The sequence below is a fragment of the Budorcas taxicolor genome, chromosome 20 (assembly GCF_023091745.1).
Source record: "Budorcas taxicolor isolate Tak-1 chromosome 20, Takin1.1, whole genome shotgun sequence".
In the NCBI taxonomy this organism is placed as follows: domain Eukaryota; kingdom Metazoa; phylum Chordata; class Mammalia; order Artiodactyla; family Bovidae; genus Budorcas; species Budorcas taxicolor.
This window is the reverse complement of record NC_068929.1, coordinates 25,963,477-25,991,294: the sequence shown is the minus strand read 5'-3', so window position 1 is coordinate 25,991,294 and position 27,818 is coordinate 25,963,477. Positions and strand designations below refer to the sequence as shown.

At 42.1% G+C, this 27,818-nt stretch overlaps 1 protein-coding gene across 1 annotated transcript in view; it reads left to right on the top strand.

The window, feature by feature from the left end:
• Nucleotides 1–13,965: 13,965 nt before the first annotated feature.
• Nucleotides 13,966–27,818, top strand: part of MAP3K1 (mitogen-activated protein kinase kinase kinase 1) — a 74,902-nt gene continuing 61,049 nt past the window's right edge. The window contains exon 1 of the mRNA XM_052659041.1: nt 13,966–14,444. Coding sequence (XP_052515001.1) covers nt 13,966–14,444 — 479 coding nt within the window. The remainder of the gene's footprint in view (nt 14,445–27,818) is intronic.

Here is a 27,818-nt window from a genome sequence, read left to right as displayed (position 1 = left end):
TGCATGCTACCTGTTTATACCAACATGGTATAATACCATCACATGGTAGAGGTGATTAGAGAAAAGCACAACATATGATAGTGTGCAGTGTGGTTCAGAGAGAGTGTAAAAGCGATCAGAGAAGAGGTCCTTACGAATATAAATGACTGGAAAAGAACTTCCTAAGTAGAGAAGATAGGAGAAGGCCATAGGTCAGTTTGCTCTAAGTCAATTTACCAAATGATCAAACGACAAATTTGCTAAAATTTGTCAAGAAATTCACTGCAGCTAGTTATGGTAACATTGCAGCTGTTACCACAAGAGCCACCCACATGGCTAAGAGCAGAAAGGGATGCTGCTAAGTCGCTTCAGTCGTGTCCAGCTCTGTGCGACCCCAGAGACGGCAGCCCACCAGGCTTCCCTGTCCTGGGGATTCTCCAGGCAAGAACGCTGGAGTGGGTTGCCATTGCCTTCTCCAATGCATGAAAGTGAAAAGTGAAAGTGAAGTTGCTCAGTCGTGTCCTACTCCTAGCGACCTCATGGACTGCGGCCTACCAGTCTCCTCCATCCATGGGATTTGCCAGGCAAGAGTACTGGAGTGGGTTGCCATTGCCTTTTCCAAAATTGTGAGACTGATAGTCATTTAACAAGTCTAACAAGTCTCTAGCTATAGGGTTATAGCAATGCTTCAAGGAAGCTGAAAAGTGAGGAAAGTCTCCAGCAAGGCAATGAACTGATGATTCAGCACATTAATCATTTGTGGAATTGATTTTTGGTGAACTGGCTTATGGCGAATTCACTGTCAATGAATGGATTTTTGCTGCATGCGCCTGATTCAACATCTAGAACTGGAAGGTATAAACATTGGTTTGGTCCTACAATCCCCAAATCAATGACCTTGAATCCTTTTTTACTGTAACCTGTAGTAAGGAATACACGTTTGCACTTTACAGTGTGACCACACACACACATACACCCCCCAAGATTCACATTGCTCTTACCTCAGGCAATGCCCTCTGGTATTTTCTATTATATTTCTTTTTTTTCCAAACTGGTTACAACCCAATAAAATGATTTTGCAAGCACTCAATTGGTTATGACCTGCAGTTTAGAAAACCTCATAATGGAAAACCTGTTGTAACTTTGAATATACAGTACAAGGTTAATAGTCCTATAGTACCAAACTAACATGCATAATACTATTTTGGAGAAAATAATGGATATAATTCTAACTCAGGATACAGTTCTCCACTTATAATGAAACAGGGACCATTCTGTCTATTAATACTCTAAATTCTGCTGTGAGGCTGTTGGGAGATCCTGCAGATCCAAATTGCTGGTATTGCTGCCATGACCTGGTGGGTACCTGGTGGAGCTAGTTAAGGGGATGAGGGCAGGAGTATGCCTTGACCACCAGATGTCTCACTAGTGGAGCCCGTCCTTTTCCTCTACCAAATTTACCAGTTCCACTTTTCACTGCTAGAACTTGCTATCTGGTGACTGTAAGAATTATTCTTTCCCTTGTTCCACAAATAAACCAAATGCTATTTTTCATTTCCTCTCCTATCCTGAAATTAAGTCATCAGCCCTTAAAGCTTTTCTAAGAAGGATAGAGTGCTAGTGAAAAGATGTAGATGGGCCATGTAGGAAAGAAACAATTACACACAGATTCTTATGGTGGGTTGTCAAGTACAGCAACATTGATTTACCACCATCTTGAGAAAAACCAGACTTGGGCTGGTCTGACAGGTTTTCAGGTCATCTGGCTATTTTAGGATATTATTTATAATTCAGTGACATATAAATATTAGAGGGAAAAATAATTTTTTAAAAGTATATCATGTGCTATCATATAATGGCCTTTCATTTACCACAGATTTAAACAAGTTAGATGCTGATTATACTTCAAGTGCAAAATGCTGAAGGCCTATTCTGCCCTTTTGAGTTCAATTAAATTTTTAATTACTTGGTAAATGGAACTTCAGGAAGGAGAAGTGACATTTCACCCAAAGACTTTTCTAAAGTTAAGAATTGAACAGCAATATTTTTATGTGCTATTGTTGGCTGATGACCAAACAACACTTTTGTTCAGTTTTAACCAACTCCATTTGTTCATTTCCAAGGGATTTGTATCAAACCTATTGAATGCTAGGCCTTCCTCGGTGACTCAGAGGTAAAGAATCCACCTGCAATGCAGGAGCCACAGGAGACACAAGTTCAATGTCTGGGTCCTGGGTTGGGAAGATCCCCTGGAGGACAGCATGGCAACCCACTTCAGCATTCTTGCCTGGAGAATCCCATGGACAGAGGAGCCTGGCAAGCTACAGTCCATAGGGTCGCAAAGAGCTGGACACGACATGACTGAAGTGACTTAGCACTCGCGCACACACACACTGAATGCTAACAGAAAAGACTGGAGTCAAAGACAAAGATTAAGGAAAATATCTGGGATTTACAAATCTCTGAGATTATACTCTTTGCAGCTGGAACTTTCCATATTGGAGTCAACCCAAAACTTATTTTAAAGAGAAACTTTGATTAGCATTCCTTCAGTTATGAGGCCATTTAAGTGTTTTCTTGGCGCCTTTGTTTTAGACTTTTTTTCTTTCTCATCCATGCAGACATCTTTAGAAGAAAAAGAAGAAGAAAGAGCTGCACTTTGAAACAGACTTCACTGAACAAGGTGAGTGTGAAGTATTCAATGTGCAAAACTGAGAAAACGCAAAACTGAAAGCATTATGTCGGCATTTGAGTATCTTGAATGCCTACTGGGCCTGCTGAATGATCTCACGGAATGCATAAGAATCTGCTCTGGTCCCTCATTCTCTGGTGTCACCTGCTACCTCTGTGAGTTGAAGGGTTAACATTGGGGTGACGTGGCAGGCACGGTACCTGTTCGAGTTACTCAGCATCATTCCGAGAGATTTGATTACTTTTACCACCGACTAAACTTCCAGTGAACTGCTGGGACATCTTGTGCTACTGCTCTCAATAGCGCTGGCCGAGGACTGTGAGTGATCACGGTATGGTTACTCAAAAAACCTTCAAGTGCCTGGTACCTTATCAGCACTCGATAAATATTGGTTGACTGATTAAGTGCCGCCTGATTATTATACAAGAATACCTTTATTCTTCCTGGAAGCAGTGACATAGAGTGGGAAGAATACCAAATTTAGGGTTAGTAGCCTATCCTGCCAATTCGCCAACCAAGTGATTTGGGGCAGGATGAACAATTTTCCCTGAGGCTCCATTTCCAAGTCTATAAAATGGGAGGAAGAAATCGGTCACGAAAAAGAGTTATGCGAGAATTAAATAGGGTGACAGAATGGAAAACACCTGACGCTTGAGGGAAATCTCAGTAAGCGCTGGGTGGATCAGATCCAAAATCACTCATTCTCATGAATGAGTTTGTCCCTGTTGTTGGTCTTTCCACCAGTAAATTTCTTCTATAGATTTATTTTGTTCTCTGGATTATCTAGTATTCCTTCTCCCTTAAAAACAATCAACTCATTTTTGGCAAAGTACAGATGCAGGCAAAAATAATAGGAATATGAAATATTACAATGTCAATTAAAAAAAAGAGGAAAACCTTCTTTGAGAAACTAGGAAGCTCGTCAGACAGCTTCATGCTCCCCTGTCTACATTAATAAGGGAGGCAATGAATCCAGAGGCAAATTCCCTGGGTTAAAACAATTGGAGCTTTTCACAGAGAATCCAACGGATTTAAGTCTATGTCATCCTCTCATCAGGGATGGCCTCCTGGCGGTCACCTAAGCTGGCATTATTGTTAGATGAATATGAAAATGTATGACAGATGCTGAAATACTTCCCTTTAAATAAAATGAAATTAACATCCAAGGAAGAAGAAAGAGATACAAGTGAAGGGGCTAAAGATCAGCTGAGTTAGAAGGGGCCACTCCAAACATATGCTCATCCTCTAAAGATATCAACAGCTTGGGTCTGGGACAGGCCAGACTGGTTGGGAGCTGCTTTTTCTCTTCTGCCAGACCAGAGGATAATCAGTAACTGCCACGTGAGCAGCAGAGTTGGGCCTGGGCCTGACGCTCAGTGAGGAGCTCCGGTTGCATACAACACTCTTGCAAAGTCTTGAGTCTCTTCCGCCTTCAATGCAGAACCTTAATACCACCCAACATGCAGTCAGCTGTTTCAGGATGATAAAGAATCGCTTTTAGGAAAAGATAGCAATTTAAAAATTGGCTTAGAAATGTCCTTATATTTCAGAAGATTTTGGTTTCCAATGATATGCCCATACAATTTTCAACCCTGAAAATTTGTGTCTGAAAAATTTAAAAAACCTAAATCTTCTTGGAATTAGTTCAACTGACTTTGTCAGTAGCTCTTTCTAAAGGAGATGACTCTTCAAAAACAAAACTTTGAGACGCTCCGAGATAACAGGTGATTTAAAATAAGAGGAAGTGTTTATTTCCAAGGTCTTATTCTGCCTGGTCCAGTGTTTTCTTATCTTAAAATCAGTTGGCACTTCAGTATTTTCATATGTGCTGATGAGCTATTAACAACAATTTCTGTTCAGTCACTAAGTCGTGTCCAACTCTTTGCAACCCCATGGACTGCAGCAAGTCAGGCTTCCCTGTCCTTCACTATCTCCCCGAGTTTGCTCAAACTCTTGTCCATTGCCCATCCATTTAAATAACTCTAGTAATAAAGAAGATATTCTTGTGGTTTCCCCCAACATTAGGAGTGCTTCTCAAAGAAAAGCCATTCTTAGTTTACCTTTCCCTCTCTCAGACTAGGGTAGGATATGACTTATTTTGTAGATGACAAATTGAGGAGAGTAAATGCTTCCTTTTAAGCTTCCATATCTTACCATCTTCTCCTACAATTAAATTGGTCCTGCAGACACTCCGCCACTAAATCATCTGAAGCAACAGATGCATCCTGCAATTGCCAATAAATATGTGTTCGGGGAGGGCTCTCTGCAGACGTTTCCTGTGTTTTAGAGCCATTACTACATTGACACTTTTACTTTTTCATCTTGGAAATTATTTTTCTTTATAATTTAATTAGAGATGGAAGTCAGTGAAGGTGTCCTCTTAGCAAATGCAGAGCAGTACTAAACTGAGTCCCCAAATCAAGACTGTTTCCCTCACCTCATGAGTTGTATTTCTTTTTCACTTTTCTTTTTTAACTTTGCAAAGACACTTTAGCATGCTGTGTCCACAGTGTGCACTGAATATATCGCAAGGATCAGTCTTTCCATGTTGCAATTCTTTTTCCTTTTTATTTCATATTGGAATATAGCCAATTAGTAGGCTTCTCAGATGGCTCAGTGGTAAAGAATCCACCTGCCAATGGAGGAGATGTGGGTTCGATTCCTAGGTTGGGAAGATTCCCTGGAGAAGGAAATGGCAACCTACTCCTGTATTCTTGCCTGAGACATCCCATGGACAGAGGAGCCTAGCAGGTTACAGTCCATGGGGTCACAAAAAAGTCGGATATGGCTTAGTAACTAAACAACATAGACAATTGTCAATATTGTGATAGTTTCAGAGAGACAGTAAAGGGACTCAGCCATACATATAAATGTATCCATTTAATCTCCCCCAAACTTCCCCCCGATCCAGGCTGCCACATAACACTGAGCAGAGTTCCCTGCGCTATACAGTAGGAGTTTGCTGGTTATCATTTTAAATATACTAGTGTGTACATGTCAGTCTCAAGCTCCCTAATTATCCCTTCCCTAACTTATCTTGTAAATAAGTTTGTTTGTATCATTTCTTTGCGCATATAAAAGATGTCATACAACATTTCTCCTTCTCTGACTTATTTCGCTTAGTATGACAATCTGTAGGTCCATCCGTGTTGTTGAAAATGACATTATTTCATTCTTTTCAATGACTGAGGAATATTTCACTGTATACATGTACCGTATCTTCTTTATCCATTTACCATGTCTTGGCTATTATAAACAGTGCTGCAATGAACATTGGGGTGCAAGTGTCTTTTTGAACTATGCCCAGGAGTGGGATTTCAGGGTTATATGGTAGCTCTATGTTTAGTTTTTTAAGGAACCTCCATATAGTTCTCCATAGTGATTTAACCAATTTACATTCCAACCAACAGTGTAGGAGGGTTCTCTTTTCTCTACAACCTCTCCAGTATTTAATTTGTAGATTTTTTTGATGATGGCCATTCTGACCAATGTGAAGTGATAACTCATTACAGTTTTGATTTGCATTTCTCTAATAATTAGTGATGGTATGGGGTCGCACAGAGTCGGACACGACTGAAACAACTTAGCAGCAACAGCAGCAGCATCTTTTCACGTGCTTTTTGGCCACCTATGTCCTCTTGGAAGGATGGGGGAAGGGATAGTTAGGGAGTTTGGGATCAACATGTATACACTGCTATATTTAAAATGGATAACCAATAAGGACCTACTGTATAGCACATGGAACTCTGCTCAATGTTACGTGGCAGCCTGAATGGGAGGGGACTTTGAGGGAGAATGGATACATGTATATGTATGGCTGAGTCCCTTTGCAGTCCACCTGAAATTATCACAACATTTTAAATTGGTTACACTCCAATATAAAATTAAGAGTTTTTTTTAAAAAGTTAATATATATGAAGTACTTATCACATACTGCTATATAGTAAATGCTCAATAAATAATTTATAACTGTTAATAATTTTTAACTTCCTATGCTCCCTGGAGGAGATTCCCTGGTGGCTCAGATGGTAAAGCGTCTGCCTGCAATGCTCCCTGAAAACTTTCCAAGATCCTCTTCCTATAAACTTTCAGATTTGTTTCATGTGTTACAGATATGGCTCCTTTTCTGTCATTCTCTTCTTCTGTATTGCAGAGTCCCACTCCTCAGTTCTCTCTCCCCTTTTCCCTTCCTTCTCTCCTTACATCCCTCCTTCTCTCTTTCTCCCTTCAATTATTCCCAATAAGAGCTAATTAGAATGCATACAGAAATTAATTCTCACCTTCTTCTAAAGAAAGTGCACAGTTATATTTGCAAATGAACTCATATCACTTTCAGGAAAGAGAACTTCTTCGTCATTAGGGAGCAAATGTTGTGATTGATGCTCAGGTCCTAAGGAGTCTTAGACAGCTTGTGTTTGGTAGCGACCTGTCTCAGCTGGTAAAGAATCTGCCTGCAATGCAGAAGACCCTTGTTCAATCCCTGGGTTAGGAAGATCCCCTGGAGTACAGCATGGCAACCCACTCCAGTATTCTTGCCTGAAGAATCCCATGGACAGAGGAGCCTGGTGGGCTACAGTGCATGGGGTCACAAAGAGTCAGACACGACTGAGTGACTAAGCACAGCACAGCACACAGCGACCTAAGTCAACTCCCGTTACTTGAGCACCTACTACGTGCAAAGCACTGAGCTAGGGCCTCTGGGAGGCAAGGATGATGAAGAGGAGATGGCCCCTCCCTCTGGGGTCTTATTGGCCGGTGGAAAATGTTGGCATGGACACAAGTGGCTCTCGTGCAAGGCAGGCTCTGGAAATTCTCCTAGGGAAAGGGCATCTTCTCACTTTCTCTACCCCCAGCACCTGGAAGGGGCCTGCCTGTTAACAGGTGCTTAGCAGTACTTCCTTCAGACCTAGGCAGGAGGATAGAAGTGCACCATGTGTCACAAATTTGGAGAACACGTTTTAAAGAACACACAGCTGCCCTGGGCACTTGGGTCTGGGGTGCAGTGCTGGCTCAGCATGATGCATAACCCTAAACTTCTGTTCTCAAGATTGATGCCTCTCAGGATCCAGAGATGCTTTGCTTCACACTCCTTGTCCCCTGGTCTTGACAGGTCGAGAAGGTCTGTGGCTATACTGCTGCCCATGCTGGAGATCAACATTAATTTGTAGTTGGGGAGAATCTTACTAGTAGATGTATTCAATAAGAGAAGAGAAAAATAAGCTAACTTGTCAAATCTGTCCCTCTGATAACAGGAATGGAATGGATTCCTGAATAACTGCATGTTATATCCTAGACGTCTGAATGTCCATGTCCTTGCTTCTCTTTTTGACCTATCTCATGGGTCCTGGGCTACTCACTCATTGGGCTAGTATTCACAACAGTAACACACAAATGCTAAGAAAAATTTTGCAATATTAAGTAATGTATATGACCTAGATTTGTATTTGTGTAGGTAGAGACAAATCAGGTGAAGTATGTTGCTATTCCTTACATTGGCAACTGTATGGATATTGAATGCAAGGATTGTAAATAGTTTTATCCTAATAAAATACTTGATTACATTTAATTAAATTTTTTTTAATTTAAAATTCAACTTTATCTTTTATTTAAAATTTTGATATATCTTTATTTTATTCCTCATCCAGTTAGCCCATCAATGGAACACCAGATATAAATATAATTGTCTTTAATATATTGTTGCCAGTCATATAAAAAAAAAATCACAGCTTTACACAGTGTTCATTTTGTCTTTATGAAAGTATATATATCAAGGTAGAAGCCTAAAATATATTTTATCCACTGTTGGTTTACATTCTGACTTTTAACTAATTTAAAATGTTGTTATGGGGCCTTCATGTGTATTTACCCTGCCCCTTCAAAGGTGAAGAATGGGCCAGGCCCAGGGGTGGTGGTGGCCAGAGTTTGGGGGTGGAGTGGATTTAAGGTAGAGTTTTCAGAAGAAGAGGGCTCATAGGTTAGAGAGTGGAGGAAAAGATAGCATGACCTGCTCCCAACCGGGGGAACAGATATCTGTGGTGGGAGCCCAGGTACAAGACAGGGTGAACTGTGCTGAGAACCCAGCAGTCAACGGTGGTAGGTTGGGGGTGTGATGAAGGCAGGTGGCAGGTCTATGCTGATCTCAATCTTTGACCTTGAGTGGTGCCCAGCACACAGGAGCAAATGCATTTAATATTTGATGAATGAAAGAAAGAATGAATTTGGACTTTATACTCTATGTAACATGGAACCACTAAAGAGTTTGAGTAGAGGGGACAGAATCAGAACTGTAGTTAAGAAAGAAACTGACAAGGGTGCCTGAAATTTATTTGAAAGTTTAGCTGTTGGAGGTAGAAAGAGTAATATGCTAACTTATATGTTACTAATTTATATCTATTATGATTTGTTATTTCCTGAACATACAAATGTGTATATTTGTAATTATACACAATGAATGAAAAAAGAAATCTGGAATCTGCACTCTATATTCTGTAATATAGAACCACTAAAGAGTTGGAGGCCTAACCGGACATTTAATGGTCCATAAAACTCCTAAGTCTTAGGTATAACGGCTCTAGGGCTGTGCTGTCTGATAACACCGGTCACTGTCTACATGTGCCTTTTGAGCATCTGAAATGTGACTCAAATGACGTTCGATATGTTCTGAAGAATAAAAAACACACTGGATTTCAAAGATGTAGTAAAAAAATAATGACAAAATCTCATTAGTAATATTTTATATATTGATTACATACTGAAAAAGTAGTATTTTGGATATACTGTATAAACTATATTATTGAAATCAATTTCACTTGCTTCTTTTTAGTTTTTCTAATGTGGCTACTAGGAAATTTAAAATTACATATGAGCCTTGCATTTGCAGCTTGCATTACATTTTATCAGATGGCACTGCTCTAGTGGATATCACTTTTGTATACCTCTTTAGCAGTTTTGACTCCAAAACAATGCAAATCAATTACAAAATGAAGGCACAAATGTTGCAAAAGATGAAGAAGTTGACTAAACCACTGGAAGTGATACTAAACTTCCTAGATCATGTGTAAGTCTTGTCAGCATAGGATTTAGCAGAGTTGGACCAGTGGACCACAAAAGAAGAGAAAATCAACAAGGACACTGATTCAGAGAAAGAAATTGAATATTACAGGAGGACCTTGGAGAAATGTATGAAGTCTTCAAATTTTTTTTTTGCAAAAATGATAGTAATGATTAAGCCATAAAACCAACAGAAAAAGAATATTGCTTTATACACCAAAAAAGAGCAACCAACGGGGTTCAACAGAATTCAAAGAATCATTCAGAGTTGTAAAGGTAAGTAGAACTTGGCTGACTGTGAGATAAATCAAATTTCATTAGTTGCAGTTGTATTTTTAAATATAAAATCCCGATTCAGCTGGCTTTCATTATTCACTACAAAAATTTAGTTTCTGATTTTAAATACTTGCAAATATAAGCAAAATATTTAGATAGCTAGTAAATAAAAAGGAATGTCACACGTATATATAGTATAAACTATTTCCCTTTAGCTTAAAACATAAGCAACAGGGTTTTGTCTTGTCTAGTCTGGGGTTTTAACCAGTATTTGGGTGGAGGGCCTTGGTCTTTTGAGTATGGGTCCACTATCCAGAGGCTGTCTCACATCTCTCATGGTCTACAGTTTTCACTCTTATTTTCTTTCAAGCAAAGTGAAAGCTGAGAGACATGGACGAAGTTCTTACAGATTTGAATGCTTTTTTCTCTACTCTTTCACAATCCTCATATCAGTAACTGATTCGACAGACATTCTTTTCTGTGTCTCGCTTTCACTCATTCTTTGAAAGCATTTAACTTAGTTTTCATCGGAATAACTTTTTGTTTTGCACTTACATAGTCATGTTTAATAGGACTTAATCAAATTCCATAAGGACAGTTACAGCAGCTATAGTCAGATTTGGAAACAAATATGGTGGATTCGCTGGGGTCTGTAACTCACCTGATGGGAGCAGAAGTGTGCAGCTGTCATGAGCGTTCATTACGCTGCAGCACCCCTCTGCCTGCTGCACACCACACCAGGAGTGACGGGTATCTGTTACTAGATGAGTCAGCAAGTGGAGGTTGGTGAAGAAGCTTTCTACTATAATGTCACCTACAATGTACTTGCAAAAGGTCAACTGTCCCATAAATGACAAGATTTCCCAACTTAGGATATCTGGAAACACTTGGAAGCATGGTGTCTGGAAAGAGCACAGAGAAACCAAGTTCTCGCCCCAACTCTCCTGCAAGTATTCCATATTAATATTTATAACTCGGATAGGATACCAGCTTTTACTCTATTCTCAAGGTTATCTTCTTATTCTTTATGTCTACCTAAGACATAGATCTCACAAACACAGGAGTAAAACCCCACACACGGATGGATCTGAAATTCTAGCAGAGTCAACTTGATAAATACCCACTAATAAAAATATTTGCAAATGGATTGTTTTGTTTACTTTTGTAAATATGAAAAACAAACAATATCTCAAGAGAAGAAAATTTCTTGTGTGTGCATAATAGGTATTTAAGAAATAGAAGATGAATGCTACACAGACTGCAATATTTCTGCCAGTCCCAATTAAATCTGTTCATTCTAAATCAGTGATGTTTATGCATAAGAAGGAAATGTACTACTATTAAACTGGATCCTCCAAATGACTGAGATTCAGGAACTGAAGTATGACTTAGGTGATTCCCAGAAGCACTATGTGGAAGCAGTGATCTGTAAAATATTGACGTAAAGGTTACCAAAGCTGTCATAGCATAAATGAAATTACTGCAACATTTGTGTCCGAGAGAGAATAGAAATAAAGAGGTTGGAAATAGGAACTGGAATTTTCAGTGTACAAGCAAACTTGGAAGAGTCACAAGTCTCCTTTATGTCATTAAAGAAATCAAATTAAGGCAATTTGACATATGCCTTTACGCAGTAATATAAAGCAGGACCCAGCAGCACCAAACTAGAGACAGAATTTTAAGAAGCAAAAAATTATGGTAGCAATTCCACAGGTTAAATTTTCTTCAAAGAAGACTTTATATCAACATATGATGGAGGAAGAACACCCTTTTCAGTCAAGCACATCCTTTATCATTCTTCCTTAAAAAATAAGTTCGTCAGGGCAAGGTGCATAATGACAACTCGAATATATACATAAAAGATTAAAGGGGGAAATGACTCAAAGCACCAAAAACCAGGTGAAAGACCAGCACTTGAGGTCTTGATGGATGGAGGCGAGACGGGGGCTAGTTGAGAGCACTGTGCTCTTCTCACTTGGTCTCGTTTTCATCACTGTGCACAAATGACGAGACTAAAGTAAATGTTTTACTGGATCCCGTTCTGTTTTGCTACTCTGGCCAAACTTCAAAATTGGAACAATTTTGAAAAGCTGAAGGCATCTGCTTACTTTTCTCATTTACAGTTAACTAAGTACATGTGTGCAACTTTAAAGGTTTTCTAATCTAAATAAGAAAGAAACAAGTTTATCCTTCCCAACGTAGGTTTTAGTGGGTGTAACAATCCGGGAAGACCTAGGAAATAACTACTGTTTGCTTTGGATGATACACTTGGCTACCATTAAAAGACTGTATAATCATAGCCTAACTGTAGACTTCAAATTTTAACAGATTTATCTAAAGTTTCAAAATTTGTACCGTTGGATGTAACTAAAACTAGCTTATGGCAGACTTCGTAGCAGTTAACACGGAGCTAATATGAAATCTGAATCCGCTTTAAAAATCGCTCGGATATCACCATCCTCCTCAGTAACCATTTATAGCCAAGAAAGAGATTTTCATTTTATCTGTTTCCAAGAAATCAAAGGAATTATTTTGTAGACAGTTTAGACTTTTGTCTAAATGTATGAATACCGACAAGTTAGCGCTCTCCTTTCTCTTCCTGAGCAGCTCTCTCTCCACGACACTCCCCCACCCTACCCCCGCCTTAATTCCTGTTTCACAAAGTAAATCTAGGGACTCGGTTCCGGGCTTGAGGGAGATTTCTCAGCACTGACACACCGGCTGGAGGAAAAGAAGGGAGGGGAGAAGTAAACGCGACAGGGAAGCCAGAAGAAAGGTCTAAAATCATTAACATGTAAACGGTGCTTTTTCCATTCCAAAGCACCTTATCGCCAGACGCCCTCAGGGACTAGCAGGGTTCTTGACGCCGCGATGGGTAGCTCGGGCTCCGCGGGGGTGGGGGCGGAGGGAACCCGACAGACAGCCCGACCCTGCGGGGAAGAGGGACGTGCAGCCAGAGGCATAGGGCTCGGGGAGGGTCAGAATCTGGCGGAGGATGACAGCAGCCAGCACTTCCTGGTTCCTTCCCCCAAACATGCTGTGGTCCTGCGTTATCTGCCTTTCCGAAAGACAGCGGAGGAAAAAAAATTTATAACGATTCACCTCGACCACCCCACCCCCCCGACCCCGCTGCCTGGTCCTTTCGGTCTCCCTCTAGCTGGGGGCGGAACAGTGGGTGAAGAGGGTGTCCCAAACCTGTGACTTCAGGTTTTGAACACGATATTCCAGAAACTTGTTTTATTTGTAGCACGATCTGGGGGTGGGCAAAAGATGAGGAAAGCTTTTTTTATATATAAACTTGTGTTTGGGGTCCGCGGCATCACGTCAGCTGAACATTGGGTTTCTCTTGCTTTGCAGCAGGCGACCGTCCCGGGCGCCACCTGCGCGTCCCGCGCGGAGTGGAGGCGGGGGCGAGGGTAGGTCTGTCCGCGCCCGGGTTCCCCGACGCCCACTGCAACGGGCACGCGAATGACAGACTGCAGGCCCTCTGGCTTGCGCCCCCTTCAACGCACCGTCCATCAAAGCTCGAATTGCAACTCCCTTAGGGCGAGCGCCGGCCGAGCCGGGCCGAGATTGCGGCGGAGAGGAAGCGGAGCTCTGCCGCCGAGGCTCCTCCTCTCGCCGGTGCAGCCCGGGACTACCTGGCGGCGCGGCGGGTGACGCGCGCGAACTCCAGCGCGCCCCCGCAGCGGCCACCTCGGCAGCTACCTCGGCGGCCCGCGCGCGGGGCTGAGCTAAGAGTCCGCTCCCCACCGAAACCTGCGGCCCGCCGTCCTCCCCCCACTGAACCCCGCGCGCCCGCCCGTCCGTCAGTCCCGGCCGGGCGCCCGAAGGGCCGCGCTCACGCAGTTGGCGTAGCCAGCCCTACGCTAGAGGCGCAGAGCCCGCCCCCCGCCCCCCGCCCCCTGCACTCTCCCCGCCCCCTCCCTCCCTCGCAGGGGCCGAGCGAATGTAGCCCGCGAGAGAAAATGGCGGCGGCGGCGGGGAATCGCGCCTCGTCCTCGGGATTCCCGGGCGCCGGGGCGGCGAGCCCCGAAGCGGGCGGCGGCAGAGGGGCCCTCAAGGCGAGCAGCGCGCCTGCGGCAGCCGCGGGGCTGCTGCGGGAGGCGGGCAGTGGGGGCCGTGAGCGGGCGGACTGGAGGCGGCGGCAGCTGCGCAAAGTGCGGAGTGTGGAGCTGGACCAGCTGCCCGAGCCGCCGCTTTTCCTCGCCGCCTCGCCGCCGTCCTCCTCCACTTCCCCGTCGCCGGAGCCCCCGGACGCGGCGGCGGGCGGGAGCGGTTTCCATCCTGTGGCGGTGCCGCCGCCCCACGGAGCCGCGAGCCGCGGTGGCGCCCACCCTGCCGAGCCGGCGGCCGCAGCGGACAGCGGCGCCCAGAGCCCCGCGGGGGCCGAGCCGGGGGAGAAGCGGACGCCCGCCGCCGAGCCGACTGCGGCGGCCCCGGCCGGGTAAGCAGCGCGGCCGGGGAGCGGCGGGGACTTGGGGGGCGGGCGGGCTATTGCAATGAATGAACCCCGGCATCGCGCAGGACGTCCCGGGGCTCCGCAAAGCAAGGCTGCGCGCGGCTATCCGGGACCCGAGCTCTCGGGCACCCTCTTTGACCCTTCCAGCTTCGGGCGGCGCCCCGGACCTGGCCTGGGGGACCGGACGGGGGCCCGGGGCGGGGACGTGCTGGAGAGTTTGTTATTGTTTGCAGACATGTGACAGGCGTGCGAGCCGCGCTGCTTGGACCAGTTGAGATAAGGTGTGGGGGGCCGGGCTGGCTTTGTGGGGCTCCTGGAATCGGGGCTCTCCGAGGAGCCCCGGAACGGGACCCTGGCGCTGCCCTCCGGGTCAGGCTGGAAGAGGCGAGCAGCAGTGCGGCGGCGGCGACCCCGGACCTGAGTCCCGGGGGGCGCGGGGGTGAGGCCTGAGCCTGCGGGCGGGCAGTGTAGGTGGGCGAAGCAGGTGGGCAGCCCTGCCCGAGACCGGGTTGGAGGGTCGGAGGGCGGCGGCGCAGAAAGCGGTGGGGTCCCCCGGGCGATGACAGGCAGAGCCTCTAGGCAGGTACCGGAGGCCGGGCCGGAACGGAGGCGGCGCGCCCCGAGCGCGGCCGCAGGGGGTTCCGGGTGGACGGCTCCGTAACGCCTGTCAAAGCGGTGCAGGGTGACGGGCTGCAAGCTCTTGGGGGCTTGCGGGGTATTAGGACGGAGAGTTTTCTAATCGCGTCCCCCGAGGGACTCCTAGTGTCCTGGGGAATACAGACCGCAGCACGGAGACTTGAGTGACTTGTGTTTGGAGTTTGAATTTGGCCTTTGAAGTTTGCATTTGGCGGAGTGGTGTAAGAGCCAGGACCGGATGTGTCAGCCATTCAGTTGCAAAGCGGTAGTGCCTACTCCCCGCAGCCTCTCCGGAGTGGTTGGGGACCGCGGCGCGGGTGCGGTGCTTCCTGCTCCCTGCAGCTGCGCGGGCCGCCTCGGGATTCCAGGGGACCCAGTACGGTGTGCTCCGGGGCCCTGGGCTGCCTGCGCGTTACGGTATGTGCAAGGTAACTCAGGCCAGCCGTTCCTGGCCTGGCTCTTTTTTGGCAACTAGAAATTTGTGTTTAAGGAAATTCTTTTAAATGTGACAGCCATAGTCCTTGTTTTTGTTTGTTTTAAATTCTAACTAGTGTATGCAGAGCACAGGTTTGAGGGGTATTTTGAGTTGCTGGAAATGTTGTGATAGTCACCCGTTTCCCTGTAGGGCTTCCTGACCTTTATTCTGAATGTTTTAGAGACTGCCTTGTATTGGTTTCCCTTGTGAAACGAATTTGACAGTAGGAATCATTGGCTTTCGTTAATTATCTAGTGATTTGGCACTTTTGGGGGCAACTTGATTATATGTTTAAAACCGCAGTTTGTTGATTGCTACTTAGAAGTTGGCCCCTCTCTTTCCCCACCTCGCGGGGGAGGGAACCCTAAAAATGTGGTCAGCAGTGTGCCATGTTGAGAGGAACAGGGACCTGTGACTGTGCTGGTTTTCTGTGTGCACTTGTACATGTAGCTTAGTCTTACAAGGGTTATGTTTCTCTCTCTACACTACTGCTTCTTTGCAGATTGCATTAGAACTTGACTGGAAGGATTCGTTGTAGGCGATTGTTACTACAAGTGAGGTCCAGTTAAAGATATTAAACCCTGAATTTGAGAGGTGAATTTTGTCTTATCCCCATGATACCAAGTTTTTGGATGCAGTAAATAGTTTAGCAAGCCTCAGCATTCTAGGCATCTTAACGAGCTATGAATATAATAGAAGAGGAACCACTGTAAAATTAATGTATAGATGTTTAGTGTTGTCTCCACACAAAATAAGAGGACGAAAGTGAAAGCAGATTCAGGGAGTGAGTAATCCATGTTTAATTTTTGCATTTTATAACCTAGTTTTCCCCCTCCCCTTTTTTGAAAGGGTGGATTATAACTGCACAGTATATGAAATAATAGACTAATCGGCAAAATCATTTTTTAAAATGAATTTCACTGGCCAGAATGCTGTTTGTTCATCCCAAATGTTATACATAAACATTTCATTTATTGTAAAATATTGATTTTCTCTACTTTTGAAATAGTGAGTTTTTTCCATATTTCCTTGTTCATGGGGTTGAAATTCATTTGAGTCCATTGGTATAAGCACTTTGACTGTAAGCAGTAAAATTGCAATTGAACTTTACTTTTTGGATAATAGTTACATTCATACTTTAGAAGGATCATCTAACATCAAGATTTTGAAATATTTTTATGTTTCAGTAGTACTGTACATCTTTAAGACCTGTCGTATTTTTTTAAAGAGAATTCCTAAAGTTTTTAAATTTCATAATTCCTCCAGTTTTTGAATTTTGGGTGTAGAAATTGAAACTGTGGAAAATACAATTTTGTAGTGTAAATAATATAAATAATACTGATATTAAAAATAGAAGATTTTAAGTCCACCCCTCTTTTTCAGGTTGGTAACTGAAATCAGTGAAAGTTTTTTGCCTGTAAGTGGCGCCCAAGGGTTTGGGATTTTTCCTTCTAATACAGAATTCGGGGCTTTTTCTTCCTATTTACTGTCTTTGAAGAGAAATTACAGTGTTACTTTCCATTGAACAGGCTATTGTGAGTTTGGTAGATATAATTACTCCATCCTATTTTTGTAACTTAAAAAAAAAAACCTAACTATCAATTTGCTGGCCCCATGAAAGAACAAGATATGCTGTACTTGTTAATGTTAGTTTTTCCTTAAAACTGAAGCTGTTTCATAGGTTGCTTTTATATCCTCATATAGCCCTCAGCTTTCACTTCCTTTTAGAAGCTTCTGGACTAAAAATATAATTCAGTGACTTTACTAAAGGAGGTGTAGGAAAATTATTGCCCCCAAATAAGTTTTTTTTTTAAAAATTGGTGATTTTATAAAATGACAGAAGTAGTTACATAAGTTAGTCTTACATGAATTTGTAAGTTTTGTGGTTAGGAATTGTCTCCAAGTTTTATTTTGAATCAGGTAAGAAAATGAATGCATTCTTCAAAGATTATTAAATATACTTCTGAAAGGGAAATATTAGAACTAGAATTGTTGCCAACTTTAGTTTTCTTTTCATATCTGATTCTGGCATGAGTGACTGGTTAACCAACATTCCTTAATACATTATTTCCAATATGCTATAATAACTCCATTTTGCTAGATTAAAAAAAAAAACAGGAAGTAGCTCTGTTCATTGATATTCTTTTTCGCATCTCCTATACTACCTCAAGCATATGTTGCACATTTTAGAAATGGTTGCTGACTTACTGACTTGGAAGATTTCAAAATATGGAATGAAAGGAGCGTTCTTTGCTTTCAACAAGAGCAAAAGAACCAGCTACAGCTTGCCTAGGCTGTCTGCTGATCAGCCCTTGACAGTTGCTGGGAGCATTCCAGAAGAAATGCTGGAGTGGCTGGGGCAGTTAATAGGGAATGGATTCCCCTGAGGGAAAACATGGGGCATTCAGAAGTTCTCTGAGTAAGAAGGCACAACTTTTGCATTTTGTATCCAGTTTTCTTGGGTTGACGGTTATTTTTCTTTGAGGAAGGCAATAGGAGAATGTGGCATGGAGAAGCATTACTCTCCAGAGGCTCCTTAAGAGCTGCAGTATTTTGCACTTCTAACCTTGAAATGCCTTGCTACATCAGATGTTCCAGGTATATTCCTTAGACTTGGTTGTTTTTGGACTCTTTTTATAATCTAAGCTGAAAATTAGAGTTACTTTAAAATGTAAATGGGTAAAAAAGATTAATGTGAGGAAATATGCACTATTAAGAATCAACCCAAGTTGTTTTTAAGAAATAATTTAAGAACATTTTGAAACGTGAAAGAAATAATCAGAAACAGAATTGAAGTAAATGTTCATTTATAAATCCTCACTGCAAAGCTAACTGCTAGTTGGGTGTTCTTGCAAGAAAATAAGAGGATTTTTGCTGTGGTTAGTAAACATGTTCATTGATCAAGTAGAAGTACTTTTATATAGTCACTTTTCTTGCCTTCTGTGTGTCAGGCAAGTTATATATTAGCTCATTTCATCATGTCTGCAGCCTTCCAGTGTGTTGTAATTTTTTGTTTTCAAGAGGTAGAAACTCATGTGTGATGCTAAAGCCCCATGATCACACGACTGGAAAACAGGCTAGGCTTCCTTCCAGTCCATGACGATCTCACTGCACAGTCCATTTCTTTCCATCCCTCTCTGCTGTCTCCACTTTCTTTTACAAATTAATGACCAGATTAATGATTTGAAGGAGGAAGTTGTCCTTCAAGAGTCAGTGTGAGAATGATAGGTTTCTACCCAGTGCCATTGCCAATACGTTTGTCTCCTGATGTGTCCATAAAGCATGATGTTTGTAACCTGGCCTCATACATGTAATACAAGTAAACTGTGCTTAGATCACCTCATGGTGTTAGGCAGGGAGAGCAAATGATTTGTACTTAGATCATTTCATTGTTAGTCAAGGAGAACGGTTGGTGAGTGTTGAGTGTTTCTTAGGTTTCTTGTTTTGGGTGGTTTATAAGTAGAAGGAAATAAAGAAGCTAATATATCACACATTCATTTTAATCATCGCACATGGAAACTGTTCCAGTAGAGTCAGATCCTATCTGTTTGTACTTGTTTTAGATTTCATTCATCCAACTTTTATGAACCTCTGCGAGGTGATTTTCTGGGTGGTAGAGAAAAATGTCATCAGTGCACAGCCTCTGTTTCTGCTGGCAGATTGTATTATGAAGAGGTTTCACACTACCATGTTAAGTGTTGTGAGAGACATGGGAGTAGAGAGGAGCACCTAGATTAAGGATTAGTGCTCTGAATCTCACCCACAGCATTTCACACTGTATCTCTACAGTGAATACAGTAGTGCTTCCTTAGCTTTCTGAGGAATAATTGACCTTTCAGGACAGTAGTTAAAGGTGGAAGCTTTGTTCTGCTTTCTGCTGTACCTTTGGTCTGCTAGTTTTTGCTCTTTCCCTTTCTTAGGACAGATACATACTGTAGCTTTTCCATTTCCACAGCAATGGCAAATTCAGGTACAGATTACTTTCAAACTATTTCTGCCTATACTCTTAAAAGGTATGAGTATGGAACTGCAAGTTCAGATGTGATTTTTTTTTTTCTTTCTTAAAGAGAAAATTAAGTAGCGGGTATAGGAGCAAAAAACTGAGGATCTGCCAACACTGGTTTTACAATTCAGGCTTTATTATTTGTAAAAGCAACTCTGCTAGTTAGGGAAATAACATTGGGAAATGTATAAAGTATGCTGTAGGCTATAAGATAATCAAGAAGATATCCTTGTCTCATTTACTCTGGCCTATGGGTTAGTTTAGGTATGTTTGGTATGGAAAGGAGATCTGTACTGTTAGCGATAGAATCCTTTGAAATAACCAGTCTGGTTAGTTTGGTTTAATAGATTGAGATGTTATAGAGAGCCAAGAGCTGTTAAGTTCTTAAGACCCACCAAGCATGTATTTCTGAAAATGCAGTCTGTCACCTGGGAATTAGTGATGAGACCTTCAGCCCTCTCTAAGACTGAAGCAAGAGCCTGGAGCTTACGCAGTGCTGTAGTTAGCGTGTTGGCTAAGTGTCACAGTAAGCATGATGATGAGTGTATGTGGAGTCAGAAGAAGGTAGATATCGGGGTGGGGGGGTAGAGGTTGTACTCTTGATAAGTAGTAGGTATTATTGCCTTCCTTTCTGGCCTAAATAACCATTCAACTGATACAGCATCAAATAATCTTCAAACTGGTCTTACAGCATTCTGAATACTAAATATCAGTTGCTAACAGACAAGGAACTCTGTCTTATTCTTAGTGCCATTGCCCATCACCTAGAGTAGTGTCTGGCACCCATGAATATCGGATGCATGTAAGTGTTGTTGTTCAGTCACGTCCCACTCTGTGTGACCCCATGGACTGCAGCACACCAGCCTTCCCTGCCCTTCGCCATCGCCTGGAACTTGCTCAAACTCACGTCCATTGAGTCGGTGATGCCATCCGACCATCTCATTCTCTGTCATTCCCTTCTTCTTCTACCTTCAATCTTTTCCAGCATCAGGGTCTTTTCTAAGAGTGTTAGGATGAGCATTAGGATGAACTAATTTTCCCAAAGTGTTAGGATGAATTAATTTTTAAATAAGTGTATTAGAAGACACACTAACTCATGACTTAATGTGATGTGATTTTAATCATAATGTAGCTTAAGGAAAGTTTTGAAGGCAGGAACTATTTCTTATGAGTTTTGGTGTATTGCTTGGTATTTTGTAGCAGTAATTGGTATTTAGCAAGCAGTGATTAATAATGTTGACCAATTTTATATAATGTAAACCTTACAGAATTAGTTTAATAACTCTGTAGTTACAAAGTAATTAGAGCCATGTGCAAACTGTCAAATATTGAGAAAATTGAGTTTTTGGGATTTGAGTGTCTAGTTATTTGTGCTTATGGGTAAGCCCTCCTGGTTGTTTTCTTAACACTGCCAACCCTTCTTTAATGGCTCCTCAGCTTCTTGAGCATTAATATTAGAACATTCTCAGGTCCAGGCCTTCTCTCATTTCCTCTCTTCCACCCCCACCCTAGTCTCATTAATGCCTTTAGGTCAACTATTGGCCTTTCATGAATGAGTACAGAGTTTATTTTCCTAGCCATGACCTCTCCTAGTTGCCACACCTCTCTATAGAACACATCCATACTCAGGCATCGAAAACCAAATTCAGGATTTTCCCTACACCTTGCCCTACTCATACTCAGGAGTTCTCTGCTCATGAAGCGGCAGGACCAGAGCCTAGTAGTTACCCTTGACAGCTCCTAGTCTTCAGTTCCATATCAGAGGCTGGTGCTTTGGTCTGTTACCATATTCCTAGTCCAGGTCTCCGTGATCTCTCATTTGAACTAACATAGTAGCCTCCCAACTTGCTCCCTCTCTCCTGCTTCCTCCCTTCCAGTTGGTTCTCCATATTGTGTGACCAGAGTGATCATTTAAAAATGTAAATCTGAGTGTAGCAATTTTCCTCTAGAAAAGTAAATTAAATTGAATTGTAAAACGTTCAGATGCTTTCCATTTGGATAAAGATCGGAGAGTTCTTAAGATGTCCCACAGAGTCCCTGCCTGGTTTAGCCCCTGGCTGCCTCTCTGGGCCCATCTCTGATCACACACACCCTTATTCTCAGCAGGACTGCCTTCATTTCCTGACTCAGCACACCACCTCTGCCATAGGGCCTTTGTGGCACCACCTGCTCTCTGTCCTGGAGCACTTTTCCCAGTCCTGAGTCAGCTCCTCCCTTTTCATATCTTAGCTCACTGAGGCTTCCTCAGGGAAGCCTTCCTTCCCTCATCTCCTAGACTGGCTTTGTAGCTCCATGTCCTTACTGTTAGTGCTTTGATTTTGTATTTATCTCATTTGGTGAATGGTTGCCTTCCCTTGAAGACTGAAAAGACATAAGTGGGCAGAGCCTTTGGCTGGGTAGGAACCCAGAACCTAGCAAAACTCCTGGCCCAGAGTAGATCCTCAGTAAGAATTTGTTTAATAAATGGATGGAGGTAGTTATGATGTTGCAAGATCAAACCAGTGGATTGTCTGTTCTTCCCCTTTGGTCAGATGTAATCAAGACTTAGCTGAGATGGGGTTAAATGGCAAAAGCCTAGATGATTGGTGTTTCCAAATAGTCAGTGTGTGATAGATTCATTAGGAGGTATCTGAAGTATTAGACACACCGAATGCCACAGGTGAAGTAGGATGGCTTAATGTGGTACAGAGGAAAGAGCTATACTGCATGATAATATGCTGTAAGAAGTGTTTGCTCTGTGTATTTAGTTCTTCTCTTACCAGGGAGTTGAAAGTGTGTGTGTGTGCGCGTATGTGTGTGCACGCATGTGTGTGTGTGTGCTTGTCTATATAAATATACACCTGGAGCTGTTATGCATTAATACAGTGATTCCTTTTTCTGAGTTCTCAGAATGTTATCTAAATTTAGGATATTATGTTTAGGATTTTTGTCCCAATTACCCTACTTCATCCAAAATTTATGAATTTGCTACTGATAATGATACAACTTGGGATAAATAGTTCACATTTGCATTAAAGAGAAGATTTGCTAGACAAGTACTATGTGAGATTTCAGGAACCAAGAACCCACATTAACAGAAAACGTTTTAAAGTTTACTGGTGGTAACTATACCTGGTAGCCTCCCTTATCTGGAACATGGTTTAGCACTAAGAAGTAAGAAAAGAAGGCTCTGAACTGCCAAAGGGCCTGTAACAAAATCTGTGCTTTGAAGTTCTTTGATTTTACACTTAGAAGAGTTCCCGGGGCATTCACTCAGGATTTGCTGACATTTCTTTATTATTCTTTTAGTCTTGTCTATTTGGTGTCCCTAATGCAGTGTTCTTGCCTGGAGAATCCCGGGGACTGGGGAGCCTGGTGGGCTGCCGTCTGTGGGGTCGCACAGAGTTGGACACGACTGAAGTGACTTAGCAGCAGCAGCAGCAATGTATGTGCAGCAATTAAAAGCAGCCAGTTAGAAGACCCATACTTAGAGCAAGAGACAGGTTTCCTAAAGGCAGAATATAGGCAGAGCCCTGACAGGTGCTAAGAAGGGAGGAGAAAGGGACCTGCTAAGAGGACATTGGAACATGGCAGTTGGGGGCCGCCTGGTGATGGAACGCTTGGTTTCACACACCTGGATCATCTCTCAGATTATGAATTAATTCACAGCACTTTCCCACATTACTCTTGGGGTATCAGTTCCTTATTTGTAAAATGAGAATGATGAAGATCATGTGATTGGTTTTGTTTTCCGTAATGACAGTGACTGTGGCTTACAAGATTGTTGTGTTTCCCTCCACTCAGTCAACCAAGTTAGAAAGCTTGTAACATATTAAGGAAGTATTCTGTCCCTGATGGTTGTAGAAAGTATTTTGATCCTCAAAGTGGTAAACATCTAAATCATCTGGAAGAGGTGGTCCTGTAGCCTTGATGCTGAATAAATGAAGTGTTCTTTAGAATTACATTAAATTGGATGCTGCTCATTACGAACGTCCTGTGGATTGGCTGTGTGGCAGAGGTTTTTTTGCTCTCTTTGTTGGCCTGAGTCATTTTATATCCTACAATTAAAAAAAGATGCCTTAATAGTTAATCACCACCAACAATATATACTGCCCTTTCTCCTAGCTAGACTGTGAGAAGTCAGGCAGTAAGCGCCAGCTTTGCAATGTTGACCAAGTTATTTAATTACTGTGAGGACTTTGGTCTAATAAGATGGCTGCTTGCGAAAGGATTGGATTCTTGATGTTCACATGTCTTAAGATGTTGAGTGTTTTGAGAAAGACATTTCACATTTCTTTTTTTCCTCTTTCAAAATAATTAATTGGCTGTACCTATTATTTATTATCTGGATTTATTGATATTCTTAAATTCTTCTTGGGTAATAATCAATTATTTTCATTGATCCTTAGATTTAAAAAAAAAAGATGTGACTTATTAATTAATGTAGGTACTAATATTCCTAAAAAACTTTTAATGTCAGTATAAACTTATTTTGAAATTTGAAAATACGTTTCAGTTTTTCTGGCACACGGGCATTTCTACACTGTTATATTAAGGTCCTTGTGATTTTTCTGAATTCAGAATTTTTAGATTAAGCTTTATTACTAAAATGGTTAGACAGTCCTTTTGAAAGCAACAGAACAATCTGTTTTAAACATGCATTTATCTTTTAACAAAAGAACAGTACTATGTAGACTGCTATACAGTTTTTTTTTCTTAACAGCATTTTGTTTAGTATCTTAACGATGAACGTAGAGCTGCCATTTTCATGACTGCATGGCATTCCGTCATTTGGTTGTCTCGTTAACCAATCTCTTCTTTTTAGACATATTGTTTATTGTTTGGTAGTTATATCACGCTGCAGTGACTACCATTGTATGTGCGTTTTCAGATATTTGTGCATTTGGTTCTATAAAATAAATATTCAGAAGTAAAACTGCTGAGTCAAAGGATTATGTATATTTAAAATTTTTATCATGTAGCCAAATTGCCCTGTAAAACATTGTGTCAGCTTACATTCATCTCACGGTATGTGAGAGTGCTCATTGCTTCACATTCTTGCCAGTGTTTGATATTATCAGTCTGTGAAAGATGGTTTCTTATTTCAATTTGCATTTCTTAGCTTTTTAGCATCATAGTTCAGTTCAGTTCAGTTCAGTTCAGTCGCTCAGTCGTGTCCGACTCTTTGCGACCCCATGAATCGCAGCGTACCAGGCCTCCCTGTCCATCACCAACTCCCGGAGTCCACCCAGACTCGCCTCCATCGAGTCAGTGATGCCATCCAGCCATCTCATTCTCTGTCGTCCCCTTCTCCTCCTGCCCCAAATCCCTCCCAGCATCAGAGTCTTTTCCAATGAGTCAACTCTTCGCATGAGGTGGCCAAAGGACTGGAGTTTCAGCTTCAGCATCATTCCTTCCAAAGAAATCCCAGGGCTGATCTCCTTCAGAATGGACTGGTTGGATCTCCTTGCAGTCCAAGGGACTCTCAAGAGTCTTCTCCAACACCACAGTTCAAAAGCACCAATTCTTCGGCGCTCAGCTTTCTTCACAGTCCAACTCTCACATCCATACAACTTGTATTTATTAACAATTTCCTACTTCTTTTGTGGCTTTCACACATGAGAGAGAATTGTTTAATTTTTTCTTATTGATTTTTAAGTATCCTTTATGTATTAGAATATTAGCTCGACATTTATTGGAAATGTTTTCCTCTACTTTTGTGTTATAATTTATGAATTTCAACGATAACTGTCATTCCATAAAGGGGCTTTAAATATTCCTTCAGATTTCATTTCTTTCTTTGTCCCTCTCCCTCTCTTTCTGCATGGTCTTACAGAGAGGCTGTGCTCTGTAGTGGTTCAGAGCGCAGATGCCTGAGTTCTAGTCAGAGTCTCACCACTGTCGAGTAGAGAACCTCGGAAGTTACTGAACTTCTTTGCACTTCAATTTCCTCAACTCTAAAATGAAAATATTACTTCAGAATTGTTGCAGGAACAAAGTGTTTGTATAAACACTGTAAATAGTGCATGGTGCATGATGAGCGCTATGTAGGTAATAGCTATTATTATTCCCTGCCATAAGACTATAAAAATTCACCAGTCTTTTCTAATACTATTTTTATAGATTAAAAAAGAAATAGTCTCTTGAGCTCTCTGAAGTTTAAGGCCCTAACTTTATTTTCTCCAAATGATTGGCTAGGTTTTTTCCCAGCATTGTTTATTGATTAAAAGTATCCCCTTTATCAATACTAAATTTTCAAATATTTCAGTGTTCCCAAATACATTTCTTTATTTCAAATCTTACTCTTGCACAAAGGGCTAAATTCTTAAATAATCACATTTCACATTTTTTGCAAAGATCTTTAAAGAATGTCATTGACTGGAGAGAAAAAGATACATCAGAAGACTATTAGTTGTGTCTTTGCTGAATTGTTTTTATAATATTTTGGTGCCTAAAATGCCTTGGCTTCAGTGATAGAACCCTGCACCCCCCTGCCCCTGGGATAGTTTCTCCAGGAGGTGCAGCTCAGCCAGGCGCTGCAGCCACCACACACCCAAACGGAATCTCCATCCTCCCGGTCAGATCTCCTGGTCCTTTGGGGTGCCATTGGTTTAATTCCTGCCACCACCTCCTGAGCGGCTGTGCGCTTACGCTGGTCTTCTCACCCTCAGCATCCAATCAGTCTCCAGTTCTATTGTTGTCAGTGTCTGCTAGCCCTGGAATCCACCCCCACAGCTGCTAACCAGGGTCAGGCCTCTGTCACCTCCTCCCAGTTATTGCAAAACTTCTTCCTAACCAGCCTCTGGCTCCTGGACATGTTCTCCTCAGTCACTCACTGCAGTTAGAGTGAGGTTTCTACTATGGAAGTCTGATCTTGACACTAAAGTGGACAAAAATCTAGCCCAGCCTTCTCGTTTTAGAAATGAAGAAACCGAAACACAGGCTTAAACAGTTCAGATAGTTAATCAGTGGCAAAGGTGGGAAATCCCAAGTCTGTCAGGAATAATTGGCACTGTTTCTGGCATTCAAGAATAATTTCTATTCATGCATATTATACATGTACAATATACATTTTTTTCTATATTATACATGTATAATATAGATTTTACACCTTGTGAGTGGTGGATAATTTATGTAATGTGAATTGCTGGTGTCCAGCATGCCTTCTATGCACAAACTGAGGCCAGGAGAATGATGAAATGCTGTAGAATGAACTCCTCCATACAGGATACTGTACAGTTCAGAAGATGCTTTTGTATTTGCTGCTGTCTAATTGAAATATATGTTACTGTAATCTTTCAACCTGAAAATCACACAATATCACTCTCAACTTAGATTCTCTTAGTTACTTGGGTCATTAGCGTGTTAATAAATCTTAAAATCTACATTTGCTTCTTTTAAGATACTTATTAATGTAAATTAAATACAACAATTCAACTTAATTCCCTAGCTTTAAACTGTGTTGATATTGTGCTCTACGATTTTGAATGGCTGTGTTCTATCTTTAAATAAGTGAATTCAGAGAGAGAGAAAAAAAAACTTTTCTTCATCCCGAGAATAAAGTCCAGACTCCTTAATGCAGTTCAGAAGCTCTGGTAATTGGCTCTGCGCCCCTCTCAGCTTCCCTTCCTGAACACCCTGCTCCAGTCATTCAGGGCTACGTTCACATTTTTGTTTCCCTGGCTGACCCTTCTTTTCTCTCAGTGCACTAAATGTTGTTTCTTCTGTCTAGAATACTTATTTTGTCTCTGCTGTGAGATAACTTAATATGTTTTTATCCCCCTGCAATGAACAATTTTTGGTATTCTGCTGTTTAAACATAAATGTTACTATTTGCGGAAGTCAGTTGTTGTTCTGCCGCTAAGGTGTGTCCAACTCTTTGCGACTCCATGGACTGTAACACGCCAGGCCTCCCTGTCCCTCACTGTCTCCCAGAGTTTACCCAGAAGTCGATAGGTATTGTGAATTCTACTGAACTCTTTGATTTAAAGTTCCTTGGTATCTGAATTAGTTTTGCCACTTTTAGGCCTTTTTAGGGACTTGCCTGGTGGCCTAGTGGCTAAGACTCCTCACTCCCGATGTAGGGGGCCTGGGTTCGATCCCTCGTCAGGGATCTAGATTCCACATGCCGCAACTAAGAGTTTGCATGCTTCAAGTAAAAATCCTGCAACCAAGATCAGGTGCAGCCAAATAAGTAAATAAATTTTTTTTTTTAAAGGAAAACTCTTCATAAAAAAAGTTTTTCCTCTGTCATCCCATAGACAGT